This window comes from Excalfactoria chinensis, chromosome 5, assembly GCF_039878825.1.
Source record: "Excalfactoria chinensis isolate bCotChi1 chromosome 5, bCotChi1.hap2, whole genome shotgun sequence".
In the NCBI taxonomy this organism is placed as follows: Eukaryota; Metazoa; Chordata; class Aves; order Galliformes; family Phasianidae; genus Excalfactoria; species Excalfactoria chinensis.
The window spans coordinates 37,690,763-37,711,717 of record NC_092829.1 but is presented as its reverse complement, the minus strand read 5'-3'; the positions used below and the strand labels follow the sequence as shown (position 1 = coordinate 37,711,717).

Genomic DNA, 20,955 nt, shown 5'->3' with positions numbered 1-20,955 from the left:
AGTTCAAGCAGCCCAAATTAAATGACTGTTACTATTTGCTTTTTCTATGTGGCTGTTCTATGGGTGAGAAGGGCAGGAAATGCACAAGAAATTGTTGTATTTGAGGAGAACGGGGAAGCTCGTTTCTTTCAGCATCATAAATGGGCTTTGTTTTCATGGTTTTGCTTGAGGTAGCTTGGCTTGCTGAGCTGAGGGTAAGGCTGGGAATTGGGACTTCCTTTCTATTACCACAAAGAAGTTAACTCCTTCTGAGACCTTCCCAGGTAATGCACAGTGTGACATTGCACACATCTTTTGCAGGGCAAGGCAGAGGCTGTTGCAAATCCACAGTTGCCAGCAATATTTAAGCGTGTGCAGCATTTTAATCATTTTAATATTTATACTGCTTCTATTTGGAGCTCTTTCACACTTGCTTTCTACCTGAAGCATGTACTTTGCACCAAAGTCTAATGTACAAAGAATTACGTGGTTCCAAACTGAGATCTGTTTTCATGGTTGTGATAGATAAAAAGCATGTGTTGATATATATCAAAAGCATCTACTTCTCCTTAGCTTCAATGCCTGTTATTTCCTTGTCTGAATATAAACGAGACTGCTTTTCCAGTGAGTCTAAAAATGGTGTAAGCTCAGTTCTGGGAGTGTTGGTGAACATGTACGTTAGGTAACATTTCAGACTCCTTGATTAGATTTGCTGAACCCAGGCAGTGGGAAGTGTGGGAGCTGTTTCTGTAGTGATACAAATAGACAAACAATTGGTTTGCCCATTGCTTGTTGGACGTTAGTTTCAGAATTGATTGAATGCCTTGGAATGGCCTGACCTTCTTGTGGCACGCGCCTATTCAAAGCCAAGTTCCTTTTAGCAGGGGGTTGTGTTTCTGATTTAAACACGCATTAGAACAGGAAAAAGCCCCATCAGAGGTATTCATTTCCCTGGGCTGCCTGGAAAGTTGGGTGTTTCCCTTCAGTGATGTTCTCCTGCTCTCTCTCCCTGTGTTTTGCACACTCCTTCCCAGCCATACAGACCACCGTGAGCCTGCTGCGAGCGGGGAGCCCTCCGCCCCACAAAGAGGCACGCCAGAAACGGAAGGAGCTGCGCCAGAAGCTGTTGGCTGAGCAGGAGGAGCTGGAGCGGCAGATGAAGGAACTGCAGACGGCCAACGAGAACAAGCAGAAAGAGCTGGAGACTGTGAGAAAGGTGGGAGTGCAGGCTGCTGACCTGCACGCTTTAGGCTGAGCCTGCATGGTTTAGATGGGCTTTGGAAGTCCATTTGGCTGCTCTGGTGCTGAGGCACATTAAGCAGACTCTGGTGGAGGAGGGGAGTTTGTGCCAGCTCGAGTGCTCAGGTAAATGGATTGCTGCAGCCCGCAGGAACGCCTGGGCACTGCCTGCAGCCAGTTACAGGGATCTGTGGGCTCAGGGTAACCCGTGTGCTGTGTCCCCATCCTCAGTGCATATGAATGCTATTGAAGTTTGTGAAGGAAAAGCCCCAGCTTTGTGCGTGGGGACTCCTGCATTTTCAGTTACTTTTGTTCGGTTGTTGGTTTGGGTTTTTCCCTGTTGGAAATACCTGCCCAACAGGGGGCTTCACATTGAATTTCCTAGGCAATTTTTCTAATGCTGTTCAAACGATCTGGGGCAGAACACTCCTCCTCACACAGACTTAATTTCCAGAGATAGAAGTTGAATTTACAAAGGTTCCAAAGTTGCAAATTGATTTTGTGAATATGTGTAGGTTTAATTATATTGTAGCGGTGCCAGAGGGATGTACGGAGGTAAGAAACGTACTATTTAGATGTAGGTTAAGTGCTTGTTCCTTGGGAATGTTGGATTGTCTTTTGAAAGCCTGAGAATTGCTCTAAGAATTTCCGAGCATTAGCAGCAGGTTTTCGGAGTGAACTGATTTCCTCACAGGCAGCTTCTAGTCTAAATCCAGGGGCTGAAAGTGCCTCTGCTGTGGCTGCACACCGGCAGTGGGCTGAACGTGCTGATGGATCGTTGGAACAAGGAATGTGTGTGATAGTTCTCTGCAGAGACACTGATTAGAATTCAGATTTGCTTCCCATATTTTACTTGTAAGGACTTGCAGGGAGAGCTACGATGTGTTTTATTGCCACGATGCCTTTTAAAGAAGCGTGTGCCTTGGAATTAGGGTAGGGAGCCATTGAAGTGCTCACCAATGCCTCGGCCGCTGAGTGCCTGCTGCTGGGGCAGCTGAGATCTTTACTCCATGCTTAGTCTAGAGAGTCTTTTGTTCACTCTCTTCCTAAATTGACTCTCTGTGTTCCCATTGAGGATATATGCGTTCCGTTTGTTTTAAAGGAAAATCTGACAGTGGAAAGCCATGTTTCTAAATTTCATTTTATCCCTATATACCGCGTGTACCCAAGTTGTAATGCCAAACGTGCTTCACAGGGTAGCCTGTGTTACAGATTTACTGGTAAGAAATGTACCTGTTAACAGAGAACACAGGGATGGATTTCTGTGTGCAATGGACTTCATGGAGAGACAGTGGGGGAAGATGATAGGAGAGCATTGTTGAGGGAGCAGCAGGATGCTGACAGGCCCCAGGCTGTCTGTCTGAATCACAAGGGGTAAACCAACAGGAGCTGAGGTAAAGGGTCATCTTTTAAAGTGGGAGGGATTGAAGTGACTTCTCAAGGAAAAGAATTTGGTCTGCTGCACTTTGACTAAGAGGAATCATCTGGGAGCTGCTGTGCTGGAAGAATTTAAACTGAAGAGTTAAAAAAAAAACAACACAACATCAAAACTCTTCAAGAAAAAGTCTTTGTAAGTGGTTCAGGGCAAGGAATTGTTCTGGCAGGCTCCGAGGTTGGTTTGCTGCAGGTGGCTGGGAGCCAGCCCTACACAGCAGCTGCCAAAGTGCACACTCAGACCGGTTTTTGTTTTGATAGCTCCTGCTTTAAAAACTATCAGAAGAATAGAGGTGCCTTTGTGCAAAACAGACCTTTTTTCATAATGTGAAATGGAGTTTTGAGATGCACACGCTGAATAGATCGAGGTAGGTTTTTTCTTACCAAGAGAGCGTGCAAAAGCCTTGTGCACCCTTTCTATTTCAGTTTGGGGTCCTGAATGGGATCCAGGGGCTGTGCTAACTCCTGCTGGAGTGTGTGCTCTTCTTGCCCTTCCCCTCCTCACACTGTGGGACGTCTCCCTAAAGCCTACAGTTGCTGTGATACCCAGGTAACATTATAGGCCAGGCACCGTGCAGGAAAGCAGGGAGCTGCTGCTAGGAGCAGCCTGTTGAGCTGCAGCAAAAACCTGGCACTTGTTTGCTCTCTCTGTTCACTGCTGGCAATGTTTGTTTGATTAGAGTGTGAGGAAGGAAACTTCACTTAAATAACAGCCTGGGTTTGACCATGATTGCATGCTTAGTGAGGTTCTGGCAGAGGAGGGATAATGCTCCCCTAAGACTGGTGGAGTAATTTTAGCTTTTCAAAGGAGAACATTTCTATACTGTGTCCTAAAGCTTAAAAAGAGAAACTGGGAGCCTTCCCTTCTGCCCATCTAAAGATGGGCGTCCCTCTCACTGAAGGTCTGCTGCAGTGAACGCCCCAGTCTAGCATGTTCAAAAAAGGGTGCTTGTTTTCTGTTCTCTCCATGAATCAGATAAGTTCCTTTAGAAAATGCTGTGAAAGAGTTATTTTGTTCCCAGTGCTGTTAATGTTTTGACTGGTGCTTGTACATTTCCAGCCCTCTCAGCCTCTGAATGTAGGTGCTATTGAAGTAAGATGAAAGGAAGAAATGCAACGGCAATCTGTATTTGTGAAACTAAGATGCAAAAATAAAACAAACAACCCTGTTAAATAAGTTGTAAGTTGTGAAGGTCCCAGCAGCTGTTTCTCTTTAGCTTTGATAAGGAGAATTTTTTCCTCCCAGTTTCAAGTGGTGATTATAGTCTGTAATTCTTTTTACCTTAGATGGCAATTTATGGCACGTTAAAGGGATGTGATTCATGATAGCACAATCACTTCTTACAGTCAAGTGTTGTGGTGCTTCTGCTTTGCCATGGCAATTCAATGCTTCCCTCTTTCTGTATGAACTCTGTACATGCTGCCATGTTCTCACTGTTGAACTCCTGTGCAGTCCCGCCTGGAATGGAGTTTTCTAAAGTAGTTTTTCTACCTCATACAAAACAGGCGTGGCTGTATTTCCTTCCCTGTTGGTTTTGCCTGGAGATCTCAAGGGAAACGTGGAGGAAATCTGGTAGTCAATTAAAAAAAATAATTATGTATAAATTTAGAATTGTCGTGCAATAGTGACACTGAAACTGAGACTCAGAGGCTGAGGATGGGCTCAGACATCAAAAACAAAAACAAACAACAGTTGAAGCCTCAATTGCTTTTAAAGGTTTCTTTAAAATAAATCAGTTGAATTCCATTTCCCCAAACAGTTTGGATTGGATGAATGATTTTTTCCTTCTCTCTTTCCCTTCCAGCAACTGGAAGCAGCGGCTGCCCGTGCTGCCGAGGAGGAGAAGAAAAGGCTTCAGACCCAAGTTGAGTTACAGGATCGGTTCAGCCTGGAGCTGGAGAGAGAGAAAATGGTGAGTGGGGCCTGCAGCTTTTTGCTGCGATTCCAGGCTGTGGGCAGCACGCTCTGCTGGGCTGTCCCTCACACACAGTCACTGAAAGCTTCCAGCAGAACTTTCAGGAGGTTGGAGAACGCAGTCTGCATTGCTGTCAGTAGAGATGGAAGGATAACAGGATTTTACAGGGAAACTAAAAAGCCTGAAACAGCTCCATGGTTGGCACAGCGAGCTTCAGCATTACTGGAAAATCACAAGTAGAATGAATGGTGGGCAAAATAAATGCAGACTGAATTTATCCTTCCTTATTTTCACAGATAGAGAGCCCAGGGCTGGTCCATGTTGTGTAGATACAGAAAATGAACAAAGAAAGACCCAATTTAAAATGCATTTTAGGATTTTTCTGAATTTATTCCCCAAACGGTTCCTTTCTCCATCCTGCTGGTTCTTCTCTATTATCCACACACAAGCACAATTAGAGGGAAACCTGCAGCATTAAAATGCTGTTCTTATGATCCAGGACAAGGATTCCCACAACTGATCTTTCTGTCTTCAGGGAATTAGTGAAGCATTAACAGGCTCTTCTGTCAGCTGCAGAAAAAGAAATAGTTGTGTCAGTGCAATTATACACAACGCCTCAGGGCAAATGTGTGTGTAGTGCTGTGTTATGGGCTGAGTGTGCATTGCTGGACACTGTGGCTTTCTGGGTCAGTGGGATTTAGGTTAGTCCAGGGAGAGCAGCAGTGGAGCAGGACACGCTGTCCTATCTCAGTAGAAAGCAAGCTTTTCTTGCTGACGCTTTACCTTCTGTGAAGTGTTGTTATGCATTACTAATTGCTGAGGTTTGGCTACTTTCTCCTCTCAGTTTAATGGTAGCCGATTGCTGTTGTCTCCAGCGTGAGCTGAGCAGGACAGTTCAAGTACTGCAGTACCCCTCATTTTCTGCTCGGGTCAGTGATGGGGAAGGTGGATGAGGCAGGATGTCTGTGGATACACAGTTTCTCCTTCACTTTTCTCTAGTCCTTACCTTCAATTTTTGGTTACAATAGTCGCTCTTAGCTCAGCCAGCTCCCCAGCAGATTTCCAGCCCTTTACCCACACTTTGCTGTTACACACTGCAGCGCCATCATCCAGTTGCGTGTGAAATCTGCTGCTGCTGGATGAGGGCTTGCCAGAGTAAAGGAGCTCAAACAGTGTAATTAAGGTGCCCTCACCTTTGTGTCCAGGCAATCTGCAAGCTTTTCCTTCCTTCTGTTTAGCATGTATCTGTATGCTAAGTCTCATGATCAAACTTACTGAAGATAGGCTTAAACCACTGTAGAAGTCCTGTGCAGCATGCAGTGAGAAAATGTAACTGACCATTCCACAGTGACAGCTCTAGGACCTCTTTCATTGGTGTTGCTCTGCAGGCTGCAGGAAAATGTCTCTCTGAAAATGCCATCTGAGAGAAACCTGGTACTTCTTTTATCCTTGGAAACCTGAATTGAATGGTAACTCACATGTGCCCTCAATTTGTGCTGCTAGGTGAGACAAAAAATGGAAGAGCAAGTTGCTCAGAAATCGTCTGAACTGGAACAGTATTTACAGAGAGTACGTGAACTGGAAGAGATGTACAAGCAGCTGCAGGAAGCTTTGGAGGTTGAGAAACAGGCACGTCAGGATGAAGAGACTGTAAGGAAACTTCAAGCCAGGTATGTATTGTACCCAGCGGTGATGTTTGTTCCTCCTCCCCTGTACTAATAACCAACTGTGCCATACTTCTAATGACTGTTTGCATCTTGCACGCTGCACTGGGAAGGGGGAATAACTTCAAGTGTAAAGATGGGAGATTTTCTTTTGTTAAGTTATGAAGGCCACAACTGGCATCCTTGTTTTTTTTATGTTTTTATTAGCCCCTGCCAGGGATAGTGCTCAGCAATGTCAAGAGAGCAGGCTCACTTACTTTTCACCATGCGCTGTGCCTGTCCACACTTTAAAAACTGTCACTGCTCTGTATAAACTTTCAGTTGTGTGTTTTGTAAAGCAGCAGCTGTGAATACAGCTTGTTGATGTATTTTAACTGATGATAAAGGGTTAAATCTTCTGCTTTGGGCTTTGCTTTCTGTGGTTTGTTTCCTCATAGAGTTACTCCTCTCCAGACAGTTAGGGCAACTGACGCATGTTTGTTTCTTCTCTGGTTTTCAGTGTTTTGCATTTGCATCACTGACTGTATTTTCTGACCAGCCCCCTGTAGCAGTGAGCCTGCTGCGCTGCTGCCGTCACTTTCAGTGCCACACTGAAGACAAGCCAGGAAGCAGTAACTTTTTCTCTGCTTCCCAATCTTTGACTTTATTTTTAATGAAAATTTCCAAGAAAGAAAATAATTAGCTTGGCTCTCCTCTGTGTATGCAATGTCATGGTTACAGCTTACTGTGAAGTGCAGCTGACACCATAATCCCCATTGCAGATTACTGGAAGAGGAGTCAGCAAAGAGAGCTGAACTGGAAAAATGGCACTTGCAGCAGCAACAGACCATTCAGATGACAGAAGCTGAGAAGCAGGAGCTAGAAAACCAGAGAATGATAAAGGAACAGGCTCTTCAGGTTGCTATGCAGCAATTGGAACAGCTTGAACTGGAAAGGAAAGAGGCCCTTGAACAATATGAGGTGAGTTGTTCTGTTTATCAGCCTCTCCTGTTAGCCAGGTATGCGGTATTTGAACTGAATGTGAAGTTTACCAGTGTCACACCTGTTAAAGGATTAGTAAAGCTTAAGCACAGGGAGGGCAGTTATGTGACTTCATTTTTGCCACAGACCAGTACATTTGAAGAAGAGGACGGGTTTCAAATATACCGCTCCTTTATTCTTTTATCCTAATTCCTATGCAAGCCAGCTCAGCAGTAGCCTAAAATACTTCACATACCTGTCTGCTGCTGTAGACTGTATGCGGTCCCATTGCTATCCTAACCAAATGAGATGCTTCTGAATTAGTTACTCTTGCAGTGTCTTGATGAAACAGGGCAGTGTCTTCTACAGATGAAATACTGATGTGCACCTGTAAGCCCCTGTTCCTTTAGGAATACTTAAGCACTGAATTGATATTGAGGATGGCAAGGAATGAGTCTAGGTCCTTTAATATGGAGCAGTGCCTGGTCTCCCAAATGCCAGGCCTGCTCTCTGTTCCTCTGAGTGCGTAGGCCAGCAGCTGTACTCATGGAAGAAATGTGAAGTAGTTCTCAGAATCGCTGAGTACAGAGATTGGATTTCTGTGTACTCTGTAGGGCTGGAGAGGTGTTCACCGGATTGCTTAGGTCAGGAAAACAAAACAGTGAGAGTTCTGTTTAATCGGGAGTGTTTTGATGCTGTCACTGTGTCCTTGGAGTTAGCCTGTCCCTCACAGAAGCTATGGAGCAGGCTGGACTGGCACAGGACATCATTTTAGAAATAGCTGATCATTCTGTTTAGAATTGACTGAAAGCCCATTTTATGCAGAAGAATCTCTTTCTTGCTTGTGGCTTAGCAGCAGCTGTCTGTTGTTGGATTTTAAAGTGCTTTATTTTTGTATAAATACAATGAAGTTATTTTCACGTTCAAATGGGGCTATATTTTATTTCAGGAGGTTAAAAAGAAGTTGGAAACGGCAGCTAATAACACCAGGAGCTGGAAAGACAAAGTAGCTCATCATGAGGGATTAATTCGACTAATAGAGCCAGGTAAGTAAGTAATTAACATGAAAATCACAAAGGCGGTGTACTCACACATGTGCATCAGCCAGCTGTGTATTTAAGGCCACCTTTTCTTGTAGCTTAGTGGCTTCTCTACAGCCAATAAACACTAAATTGTCAGAACTGCTGGTCAGAGTAGGATCTTCCCTCTGAGTGGTAGGGTTGTTCTGTGTTCAGAACCTACATGATTTGGAAAAAAGAGAAGTTGCAGCTCATCACTACATACAGTATATTACAGAACAATACTGTCAGGACAGGACTTAAAACTTGTTGCTTGCTGCAGTGTAAGTACTGAAGGATCTTGACTGATGAGACCTGCTGCTCCCCGAGGATTTGGTTTTACTTGAAATAAATTAGTATTATTAAATTAGCAGTAGATAAAGGCTCTTGCTTTCAAAAGGGACATTATGAAATCCACGTACCTGGAGTGTTAAACCTGTGCAAAAATTAAACATCAGATCCTTTTCACATCTTTACCCCTCTAGTGGCTTTGCTAAAACTATTTCTTTTTAGTATTATATCCTAATATAGCATATGCTATGACATGATGCAATTACTGTTACATTATATTGCTACTTTGCATCATAATATTGTATTGATATCGAGATACAACATTCTCTGGTATACCATTTTGTCTCTAATATTACATTATTATAGTATTGCATTGTGTTACTATATATATAAACAAAGCAAGGATCAACCTGAAGGTGGCATGTTTGAGTGTTAGTCAGTCTAAATATGGACTGCCAAAAGCACAAAGTAAAGATACCTTCACCACTTACTGGATGTTTAGGCAGCAGCTGGGAACCTCTCCCTTGAAGCACCTTTGCTGTGTCCCCGGTGTCCCTCCTGCTGCAGTTAGGTGGCTCCTTGGGCTGCCTTAGCCATCGAGCGCTGACCGAACCATCCCAAGTCTGTCCTGCTGCTGTGGGAGTGGTGGGACTGTCAGAAACATTTGTTTCAATGCTCTCTGTCTTCCAGGCTCCAAGAATCCACACCTCATCACAAACTGGGGCCCAGCAGCCTTCACTGAAGCTGAACTGGAGCAAAGACAGAAGAGCTGGAAAGGGAAAAAAGCCTCTTCTGAGTAGTGATGATAGCTGACACACTGTGAACAGAAGTCCACCCTTGTTCACTCTGCTTTGCACAGAACAGCTTGTCGCTCTTTTGAAGATGCTAGTTTACTCAGCAGGAGGGCCTTTCTACAAAGGAAATACTGTTTACCATGCAGAAGTGTCTACTAAGAGCTCCGTAACTACACCACTATGTGCTGTCGGGCAGTACTTGCTGTTTTCCTTCACCTTAACAGATATTCTGTTCCTTTACGCAAGACTTTTCTACTGAAGATTTTTATTTAAGTGTAGCCTGTGACACAGTGGTTTCTGCCTGTAACAAACAGGCAGCATCTAACCCATCAGGCACCATCCTTCTCATATCAAAAAGCAAGGGAAGCAATTGCTATACTTAGTATAACGTAAACCTGGGAGAAGTCAGTCCTGTGGCCTCTGTCCAGAGCATTACCTTTCTTTCCTTTTAGGCTCCTTTTGCTTTTTCCTCTGTCTGCCTGTTGCTCTTCATGTGGCTGGCTTCATCCCTGGGTACCCACTGTCTCTGGTTCCTGGCTCCTCTGATCTGTGTGTCCTCTGCAGGAATGCACATAAAAGCATTGGAAGGAGGCATGTACAGAATGCTGCTGCAGAACATTAGGAAAAGCAGTCATGCAAGATTGATCTTGTCACTGCTTCATACCTGAGGCTGGCTTAAAAAAAGTTTAAGAACTTAGAAAACCACAGTGCACTCTGTTTGTGGTTTAACAGATGCTCACTTCTGTCTCAGATTTTTCTGGAGTGCATGAATGGAACGTGAGGCACAGAGATGAAATATCTGCATCAGACCTATGTTTATGCAAGATGTCTGTCGATGCAATGACCAGTCCTATAGTTGTAGCGCTCCGTTTTGTCTTATTCTTCATTAAGGTCCTGATTAGAAAAATGGGAGATGAAAACTAAAGTTGACATTTTAATTTGGTATGAGAATGATGAGTCAGTAGCAGTACTGCTACAGAACAAAATAATTCCTGTCCATCCATTCCAGCATTACCGGTAACCTGGATTTTCACCAGGCTGAGGTCTAGCTGAAGTCACAGTTGTTGCTAAGTTCGACTGGCATTCTGAGAAGTCCTGCCTTGTGAAGACCAGGTGCCCACTGGTGTGGTTTGTTAATCCGCTTTGACTTTTGCACACACACCAAACACAACAGTTTTTCATTCAGCTCGATGTTAAATTACCTTTAGGAAATAAGACATGAGCCTTTCAGATGGGTAACCATAAGTGCCTCTGGACACAGCGCGGTGCTGCTCAGCTCTCAGAAGCTGTACAGGCGGATTCAGATTCAGAACTCAATAGCATTTTCATTGCCTGTTAACTAGGACTCACTCAAATACTGAAATCTTTGCAGACATTTACTCTTTGATTATATTTTTTTATACTAATTGAAATCTTTTAATGTTTTGGTAAATGGGATGCTGATTAAAATGGAAGGCAAATCCAGGATTGTCCTATTTGTATTTACTGTACAGAAAAGCAGTAGTTTCTTAAGCTTGCTAACAAGGCAGTTTTATATTGATCTTGTTTACAGAAAAAATGTGAAAAAAGCTGTAATGGAAATACTAATGTATACATTGTTCAACTTTGCTAGATGAAAAGGAACGGTATTTATAACTGCTCTGTGCCTCTCGTGGGGAGCAGAAGGTAGACAGACACCTTCTGGAGCCACACGTGTTAATTTTCCTAACAGTCGTTTTGGACAAATGTTGTGGGGTTTTTGTTTGTTTTTAAGAACACCAAAAGATGCGTTTTCAGATTTTTTACTGTTCTTTAGAATTGGCTATTTAATAAAGTAATAAACATCAGTGACGTTTCAGAACATAGAGTTGCTTCTGATGTCCCACCACATTTACTGGCCTGGAAATGACCTCCTGTTCTCAAGGAGCTGCAGAGTTGGTGTGCATGCACTGCAGCCAGAACAGCCCTTAATCAACATGTCACCCACGTACTTCTTAGTCACAGCTACAAGAGGAGATGAACCAAACTCATCCTCACATGATGCAAGTCAGTTCCATCTGTGGCACACACCGTTCAAAAGCCTAGTGCTGAGTGTACATACCAGACTTAGATGTGCTGGGGCAGCTGGAAGTTGCATGTGGTGCCTCAGTAGGATGGACTTTATCCTCTCTCTGCCCAGTTCAGGTTTTCCTTCTGCTGCTGAGAGAACAATCCTACAAACCAATATCACAGTATCATTCTTTGTTTCATTTAAGATGAGATTTTTGCCCTGTAACCACTTTATGAAGACTTTAGACTTTAGCAGCCTTATGCATTCATTCTCCAGCTGTAACAGGCAGGTTTCCAGCAACTTGGGTTACTTGAGTTGAACTTCCCAGCCATAAAAGCAAAGCCTACCTGAGGAAGCAACGCGTGCTACGGCCATCTCTGTATCCAGGGGAGCTGCGGAGTGGGACTGGGGTGGGGAGATGGATACAAAACCAAAGCAAAACCAAAAAGGCACACAAGTGTTCAGTCTTGCAGTTTCTTCTGGAGAAAGCATCATCACCACAGCATCTATTTCAGTAAAAGTGAACTGAAAATGTCTGCTCTAGATTTTATCTCAATTAAATAAAGCATTTTAAGTTCACATTTGTGGGCACTGGTGCGTGGCCAGAATAAGAGGCACACACACGGTGTTTCAGCCACTTGGGACAAAGCAGTAATCTGCTGCTTGTCATGTGAAGGAAAGAAAAGCATGCTAAAAAGTTGTCTGATAGAGTGAAGGAAGTGGTGCAGCACTAAGACGATGTTAGTTCCCCCACTCACCCATCAGGCAGGGACTTTCCAGCGCTGCCTGCGCTGTGCCAATTACTCAGTAACCATAGCTGTCTTTCTTTTTAAAGCTTCCCAATTCGGGCACCGCGGAGTTCCCCTCTGGCAGTCCCCTGCTGGGCCCTTGGGCCCATCTCATCTTTGGACTTCAGCTGCCATCTGGTGGTGGTTTGGACCTTAAGCAGCTCAGCTTCTCCAGGGAACCACGATTAACGGGGGTTTTACTCATGCTGAGTGTCTGCAGACAACGAAAAGCACCCTTCTGCCTCTCTTCCCTTCAGCAACCCCACTGACACATACAAGAACGATGTACAAAGGATGAACAAGCATTACACAACCTGTATCACAATTACCTTGTGTATCACAATTACATTGCTGCCATCGGCGCTGCAGGCCACCATCCTCAACTTCATGGTTCTTCAGTTATCTCAGTGCAGTCTACATGATCCCTAGGAAAATAAGTCTGTACAGTAACAGTGTTACCATTAGCTAAGGATAAATTGAGCTTTTCCAAAGAGCGCAGGGCCTGGGTCAAGGAGAAATGAGTAAGGAAGGTTACCTGCCTGTAAATCTCACTGTGGACATACTTGGCAATGCCAGAGAACCAAAAATGCAGAAGGGCAGGATGTGTGCCAAAGGTGGGAACTCCTTGAAAGAACGGCAGTGCCAGGGGCTGTTTTAACACTTGAAATGAGAAGACCTGGAACACAGCAGCAGCTTCGCACTTCCAAAAGATATGAAACCTGGAACAATATGATATAAAACAGAAGTTAAAAACCTGAAAAATGAAGGGGAAATGCAATGATACCTAGGAGCACAATCCTGGAAAGACCCCTGGAGGAGAGACTCTCTCTCCCTTGATTTCTCAGATGTACCCAGCACAGGTAATGTAAAAGGACAGGAGCAGATACTCAGAGAAAAAGCCCATGACAGACTGGACACCACATAAATAAAAAGACATAAAAACAAACAAACAGCACCAAATCTGAACAATTTTATTTGCATTTTCCCTCTGTCCCTTATTTTAAATTCATCGACAAAGAAACCAAGCAAATAACTCACCTTTCCACTTCATTTAGCATTCTCAGTGCTCACACAGCTCCTGTGCCCGGCAGTAGAACCTGCTCTAGTACCAGCTTTGTACACTTAGGAAATTAACAGGGCTGCTTCCTACAGTCGTGGTGCACCACAGCCATACCCAGGCCCGCCACCTTGTGCAAATGCCTGTCTGCTGTTATTCCTGCTGCCTGTTCTCCACACACACAAGTGATTTGCTTGTGCAGTACCAGTGTGTCACAGAAACCCCGTGGGGGTGCTTGCAAGTATAAGTGCAATTTGCAGAGGCTTGTGTTGGCTGCTCCTACCTGCAGCTGCACAAGGAATCTGCAGCCTTTCAAGAAACAAGACCAGTAAGTCCCGTGGCGCAGCTCACGCAGATGTGTGTCCGGGAGGACCATCACCCCAAGGCCCACAGCCCAACTCCTTACGTGCTGCTGGTGGCCCAGTAGCCAATGTCAGCAGGTACCCAGCTGGGAGCTGCTGCCCCCTCGTGCTGATCTGTGCAGTTCTCCCCATTCCATGACTCAGCAAAAGCCTTGCCACACTTCCTCTGTCTCTATACATGCAAAGCAGAGGCAGCGAGGCACAGATCACAATGCATGGCTGCTGATCTTGTAATACCAGCTGTATGTGGCCCTGCTTATAAAACAGCCCTGCCCTCACTGGGCTGAGCTGCTACCTGGCATTTCTGCAGAGACCAACGATGCTGTGCTGCAGAGTCCAAAGACAGCTCTGTCTCCACTTCCCCTCCTCACCCAACTCAGAACACTCACTCCTGCTGCTGTCCAACTCCCAGCTACCACCCAGCTGACTGCACGCCACTCAGGGGCACACTGCTGGCAAAGTGAGGAGCTCTGCTGCTGCAAACCAGTGCAGGGATTTCAGCAGAGCTTCTGGAGTGGCGCTGGGCAGTGCACACCAAGCACATGCTGTTCCCATGCTGGTGGTGCAGTGCAGCCCTTCTGGACTCTTCAAGCCTTCCATTCTTTCCTCGCTTTTATCTCTCCCCTCCTGCTCATCCCCAGCTCCCTGTGAGCCGACGCAGGGTGAGAAAACTGACACAGATTTTCCAAAGCCCCCGGCTAGTTGTGGGACCCGCGCACGGGGCTCTGCCAGCTCCTGCCCTGACAGGCTGTCCAGGCAGCTGCAGCAGCTCCCCCAGAGACGGAGAAAACAATAAGAAATACCAAATGTGCCACAGGAATGCGGGAGATACGGTGGCGGGGGGCCCTGGTGAGTCTGGGCAGGATTTGCTCACGGCTTGGCCATCGCCCAGAAGTTGCCACTCGAGCGGCCCTGTCGGCAGGCTGGGCTGGCGGGGGGACGCTTTGGGGGCCCTGCCCTACTGCGGCCCCCGTCGGGCACTCGACGCCAGATGGCAGCCGGACACCGCTGCACAGGCATGCTGGAAACAGCTCCGGGAACAAAACGGCTCCTCTCACACTCCTAATTAATCACATCTGCAGATCCTGTTTTGAAAGGCAGATTCGCACAGATGCGGTGCTACACGAGTTATTTACAGCCGAGCTGGTAGCTTACTTTGAGCTGCGTCATTTGCGTACGTGCAGCTCAACACTGCTAGGGCACGAGGAAAAACCAGTCTTCCATCGCGAGGAAAGCATGCGGAACAGTGAACCCAAAGCTCTTCTCAGCGTTCATGTGACCTACCTTACCTTACCGCACAATGGCAACACAGGCAAGAACCAGCAGGGCTGACCAACAAGGCAGCCGGTTCCGCAGGCCATCCGCCCAGCAGGCGCCCAGCAGCACCGAGCCTCACCCCTGAGCACAGCCACTACCCTGAGTTACTCAGGTGACTGTGAGCAGGTCTGCGCCCTCCCCTGCAAAGGCCCAGTGTTTACTTTGAGAGGCAGACAGTCGCTCTGTTGGGTAACGTTTTCCCTCAACGACTTACGAACTTTAATCTAATTTTGAAACGTAGAGGAGGCTCAGTTGGATCACACGGCTTTAACTGCTCATGTCACAGACTCTCCAGCAGGGAGACTGGAGGGTTTTTTTTTCTCCAGAAACCTTCTCTTGGCCCCAAATCCTTGTTTTTTCTTCGTTCAGACACCAAAAGAGGGGGAGGTTCAGCTTCCAAAAATAAATCAAAGACACCACGATGCCTGCAGGGTATTTGTTTCTCTGTAGGAACGCAGACCTGGTGGTTTAGTTTAAGAGGGACCAGGCTAACATTCACATTTTCTACATTCCTTGTTTTCCTGATATATCAAGATCGACAGGTTTGAACTGTTGTTTTAATGAAAACCTACTACTCTTGAGAGGCTTTCCTGTTTTAGAAAGATGATCTTTCAGAGCTACAAAATTCCAAGCCATCTGACTTGCTATCACCTTTGTCAGGTCCCTTAACCTCCTTATGCCTCAGCTGCTTGCTGATGAAATGTGATGGATATTTATCTATTAAACATGCAACCTTTAATAGGTAATAGTTTATCTATTAAAGTGCCTGCAAAACCCTGCTGTTCCTGCAAAGAGACACAGCAATGCCATGGTAAGCTGAAATCATGCCCACAGGGTGCAAATTGCAGGTAGCTGTGTGAGCCCTTCAGGGAAGGCCATTCAGATCAGAGCAACTCCGCCTGAGCAGAGACTCCTGGCACCCCACCTTCCATCCACTGGGAAACTTTTAGCCCCCCCTCCCTTCATGCCTAACTCCTTGTGGCCTGAAAACCTCCTCTGAGCTCTTGGGTTACAACCACAAATCGAAGCAGCCTTTAGATTTCTAATGACCTAGAGCTAAACTGCCACGTAGCTAGCCCTCAAGTATCAGAAAAAAACATGGCAACGGTCATAAAGTCACTGCGTTTGAGCCAAGCCCTCTTTCATCATCCCTAATTCAGGCTGCTGACTCAATCCCAGGTAAGTTCTCCCCCTCTCTTGGGCACTTGGAGTCCAGGAACATCCTGATAAACCCAACCAGGACCGACCTTGACTCTCTGGGCAGGTTTCAGAGCTTAAGCTATACAAACCAGAGCAACAAGTTTTGCAGGTGGGTACAAATACCTTGCTGAAGGCTGAAGTACTTGTGTTCAACTTGCAAGTGCAACAACCATCCCCAAATATGTTTTCAGTCTTGGAAACTGACCATCAGCTCTCACTTCAGTAAATTCTGCAACCCACAATGTTTTGTGTTATTTTTTTCTTGTCTGCTAAAAGCAATTTAGGATTTTCCAACTGTTCTAACAATTTAGAAGCTCTACTATGTAAAAACACTTTCTTGTGTTACAGAAGTCCAACTGAAGTGTAAAATGCATTACAAAGGGGATGGGGTTAGTTTCCTCATACATGGCTAGGGCTGATCTGCTGGCAGAAAATGACCACTGGCAGCTTTGCAAGGCATGGAAAAAGACTTATTGCCCAGATACTGGAAGCACAGTCAAAGCTGCCTTAGCTGGGCAAACAGGCACTGACTTCTCAGCCCGGTCTCTAGAGGTGCAGGTCTGCTGACGTCAAGGCTGTCATTATTGCAGGGCTCACAGCCCTTGAAATGTGTTATTTGTGAGCTGTGGTCCAGCCTGCAGCATAGAATAGCTCCTCTCTAGTGCTGATAGGGACAGCTGGGACACAAGAACATCGCGTGCCCTTTACGCATTCCCACTCACCTGCTCCAGCTGTGCAGCTGTATGTTTTAGGGAACCTCTGCAATACGCTCTTAGAGAAGCCACTTCCTCTCCTGTTCGGCTCAGAAATTTTCCTGGAATATTGCTGCTTCCTCTCTGAACTCCTCTTCTAAAGCCAGGTTTTCTTCCTCCCGTGCCAAAATGGTCTGTAATAAAAAAACAAACCCAAAAGACGGCAAAGTTCATGAAAGCACTCACTTATTTGATGTGAAAAAGCTCAAAGGTGCAACAGGACGGAATGCGCAGGAAAATAGGAAAGCCACCAATGATTTTCAAAGCTAGACTCTCTCCCATCATTTCTATCTGGCTATCGTGTCCTGGGAGCCCGGACGAGGGAATGTTTCCAGATAATTTTTTCCCCCACCCCACTGCATACATTAACATAACCTTTTCTCCCCTATGTCTTTGGAACACAAAGCATTGCTCTTATCCCTTTATAGTTCAGGTACATTAAGTACTTTGTAAGCTGCTCACAGAGCAGTGCTCAAGGGCACTCAAGGGGTAACTGTGTTTGTTGGTGGTTTCTTTTCGTGGGCAGGGAGGGGAAAGCAACAGACATAACAACTTGCTGGAAGCCTCGGAACGGAGCCAGCAGCTCTGCTGACCATCCCTGCAGTGGTGCATGCTGGTGGCAGGACAGCACCTCCCTTTCTGGTGCAGCAGCACCAAGCTGCACTCAGGCTTGTTTTCTGTTTCCCCGAGCTCCACAATGCAGACACCCCCCAAATGTCCCAAAGTTGCAGAATAAAAAAACTCATCCTTCCTCCTGGCCCGGATCCTGAACAGACATATGCACATGCTTAGCGCTGACCACGTGAGTAGCAACACTGATCTCCATGGAGCAATCCACAGGCTCGATGTGGGAGCAAGGGAGAGCAGGACACCGGGTTCTTCGGCTGCCTGCTTTTCATACCACAGGCAGAGATCCCACCCGGGAGAGAGCCGTGCAGCAGTATGGCGCTGAGAGATCTAGCTGCTTTTATTTCCATCACCTGTGGCCTTGCTGAAACCCGTTATGAGTTATCTGGGACATTACGCCCCAGATGGGTCGAAACAACAGGTCTTGCTGCAGACTGTCTGTGTTCAGTGGGATGATTTAGTTACTGCTTTCCTCCCACCCCGTCTTCTTCCTTATTCCCATCAGTGACATGCTGGCTGGAGAGAAATGTTATTCATGCTCTAGAAATGTAATATTTACTCAAAACAATTTTTATTTGGCTTGGCTTCTTCCCAGTGCCATAAAGTGATAGCCAACCCCAAGTGCTTACATAGACAACATGTGCATCTGAGTCATATTTATTATCCTAGTTATAAAAAGCACACAGTTTTGTTGTTTGGTGCAATGGGATGGGACTGAAGGCATCAGCACGTCTTGAGCATAGCCTGTCTCTGGAATCTGCAGAAATTTGCCATGCTCCAAATTTAGAACTTGTGGGTGGAAGCTCAGGCAGGAGCCAACTTTTTATACCATTACATCACAGGAATTGAGGGCTTTGTGCCAAAGGATCCAAGGAAATTAATAAAGAGCAGAGTCTGTCCAGCTGTTTGAATTTAGAGTCACGGCAGAGAGGTAATTATTAATAAAAGTGGCTTCGTTTGGAGCACAGTAATCTCAGTATTTAAATTGAACATATCCCCTCCTTACTGCAGCTTATTATTCTATTGAAACTTGTAAAGATAATAGTTAGGAATTAACATCTGTAAGAGATAGGCCTAGCAAAGCTGAGATCATTCTAGATAGAGGACACACTTCAGCGACTGCTTTCCAAGCTAAGTTAGGCGCAGTGAGAATATACATTTGCCAGTGGCATCACTGCTCTCCTGGCTGCAGGAGGTGGCTGGAACGTGGCATGCATTTTTCCAGCTCAAACACACGTCTCAAATGGACAGCGATCAAAGCGGAATCCAGCTAATTTGAAGAGCAATTCAATTTGTTTGACCTCTGTGTGCTGGGGCAGCCAGCATAAGCTCGACTGTTGCAGCCTCCTAGGAGCTGCTGGTAAAGCAGCAGGGCCTGCTCCCAAGGGAAGGGTGAGCTGACCTCCAGCCCAGCTGGGAGATGCTGTGTGTGCCTGCAGCCCCACACCCGACAGAGCACAGCTGTGGGTCAGTTGGGGCAGTGCCGATGCTGGGAGCAGGCCTCCACTTTGTGCACACAGAGTCTGCACCTACTGACTGCAGAGCATGGGTCTGGTAAATGCTGCTTTCTGCACCTCAACAGCACAGCACGCACAACAGGCACCTTTCCAGCTCCTCAGGTCCCCAGCAGCACACAGCTTAGAGAAAGCAAAACCTGAATCTTCACATGGACCGGCATGGGGTCAACGTGCTGCAACTCTGTGTGCCAAGGGCTGACCTCAGCAGTGCCACCAAACATAACCAGAATACAACACAGTTGTCAGAAAAGGGGCTCCTCTGATGTTTAAATCACAGAAGCAATGGTATGCAGCTTCAAAGCCTGTGTTCTGCTCCAGGGCACATAAGAGCTACGAGTCATTGAACATTTAGCTCTGGGTAACCTGGGAATCTCCCTATTTCTGTTCTACAGATAAACTGAGGCAGGAAGCAACTACACATTTCTTCACGAAAGTGTGAGAATCAGCAAATCAAACAATAGAATACCAGCAGAGATGCTCCTGCCCTACAGATACCACGTGATGCTTGCACACACATTGCCTGCAGCAGCAAGTACCAAACAACCTTGCAGGCCCGAGCCTCACCAGGAGCCATCACAGCAAAGACCTCTGCAGCTCCTGACACCTGCTGCATGCATAGCATCCTTCTCCAGAGAAAGCGGATTAAAAAAAACATATGAACGCTTTAGTCAGGTGGACACAGGGTGACACTGCCATGATGAGAAGACAGTGCGCCACTGGGGAAAGGAAAAGGAAAATAGAAGAAGTCGTGTCATTCTCCATTTTCTAAAGGCAGTGCTTTCACCTGTAACACGGGCATGTCTGTGCAGGGAGTGTTATGAGACTTGGGGCTGCTCTGGATTTAACAGGCTCTGTTAATAGATAAACTTCCTATATTTTACCTAGAAAATAGCTACACCAACCATGTGTTCTTGCCAGGGAAAGCACTGAAACACCCTGGCTCTGTTCAAGGTTTAAAGCTATGTATCATTTTCTCACTATGTAGCTAAATAATGCTCACCAAATATTTCTATGGTATGATCAGTAGAACTTGAAACACTCCAATGCTTTCAAATACTACATAAAAAAGAAAAGGCTACTTACTTCCTACTTGGGCGCTGCAACGTATGTTTAGCTCGAGGAATGAAGTTGCCATTTCACATGCAGTCTCATGCTGTCACTTCGCAGCTTTCCAGTGAATGCTCTACCTCACACCGTGCAGAGTCTGCAACCACCTGCCACTGCCCCTCTGAGACCTGGACAGAAGGTGGAAGAAAAAAGTCAGTTAAAAATGAGGAGCCTTAGTATACCGTCAAGCAGCCCAAGAGCTGGGGAATACCTGCCTGTCAGAGTCAGATAACAGATATTGAACGTTCTCAGCTATTCCTTTCAGATGCTGCAGGACAGTGACCTCACTTCCAGGAGCTCTCTGTTAGACAAATAATTGTAATGAGAAAGTGATTCTATGGAAAGAGATGAAACGCTTGAGCAGAACTGACTGCAGCAATAGCCAGAGCGTCTAATCCACGGCTAATCTCCAATTCTCTTTCCACTGAAGTCAGCAGAAACACTTCCCATCACATCTAGAGTCCCTAGAAATGCAGCAAGCATTTAAAAATCTGGAGACCTTTCCCATTCTTACAACTGGGCAAGAGTCAGATTTCCAAAACACTATTTATGCTGCACAGAAACTTCCTTCCCAGAATTTCCTTTGTTTCCAGCAGACAATCCTGTATTTCAGTACTAGTTCTAGATGCAGCCAGCCATCATCCTTTTTGAAAGCCATTCTCTTCCAACAAAAACAACAATAAATGTATTTGATCCGATAACTTTGCTTCTGCAATCACAAAAATAAGAGCGTGAAGACAACAACTACAATAAGGGCCTTTTTCCTTCCCTGGTATTTCTTGTAGCATGTAAACCCAGCTCAAACTAGTAGCACTGAAATTAATGCAAACACACAAAACATGGAGAATAGTTTCATGACAAAAT

The 20,955-nt window shown here is 45.7% G+C and overlaps 1 protein-coding gene and 2 long non-coding RNA genes across 3 annotated transcripts in view; 1 reads left to right on the top strand and 2 right to left on the bottom strand.

The window, feature by feature from the left end:
• The window catches only part of SWAP70 (switching B cell complex subunit SWAP70), a 31,696-nt gene extending 21,918 nt beyond the window's left edge, over positions 1–9,778 (top strand). Inside the window, exons 7-12 of the mRNA XM_072338546.1 lie at positions 1,014–1,195; positions 4,458–4,565; positions 6,072–6,238; positions 6,994–7,192; positions 8,142–8,238; positions 9,232–9,778. Coding sequence (XP_072194647.1) covers positions 1,014–1,195; positions 4,458–4,565; positions 6,072–6,238; positions 6,994–7,192; positions 8,142–8,238; positions 9,232–9,341 — 863 coding nt within the window. The 3' untranslated portion in view covers positions 9,342–9,778. The remainder of the gene's footprint in view (positions 1–1,013; positions 1,196–4,457; positions 4,566–6,071; positions 6,239–6,993; positions 7,193–8,141; positions 8,239–9,231) is intronic.
• Positions 8,245–9,893, bottom strand: LOC140253135 (uncharacterized). The gene is made up of 3 exons (XR_011903784.1): positions 9,772–9,893; positions 9,033–9,310; positions 8,245–8,430 (listed from the first exon to the last, which is right to left on the bottom strand). It is a non-coding gene; the product is annotated as an uncharacterized lncRNA (long non-coding RNA).
• A 2,810-nt stretch (positions 9,894–12,703) lies between these two features.
• Positions 12,704–20,206, bottom strand: LOC140253609 (uncharacterized). Its single transcript, XR_011903913.1, has 3 exons — positions 20,068–20,206; positions 16,811–16,974; positions 12,704–12,871 (listed from the first exon to the last, which is right to left on the bottom strand). It is a non-coding gene; the product is annotated as an uncharacterized lncRNA (long non-coding RNA).
• Between the last annotated feature and the right edge of the window lie 749 nt (positions 20,207–20,955).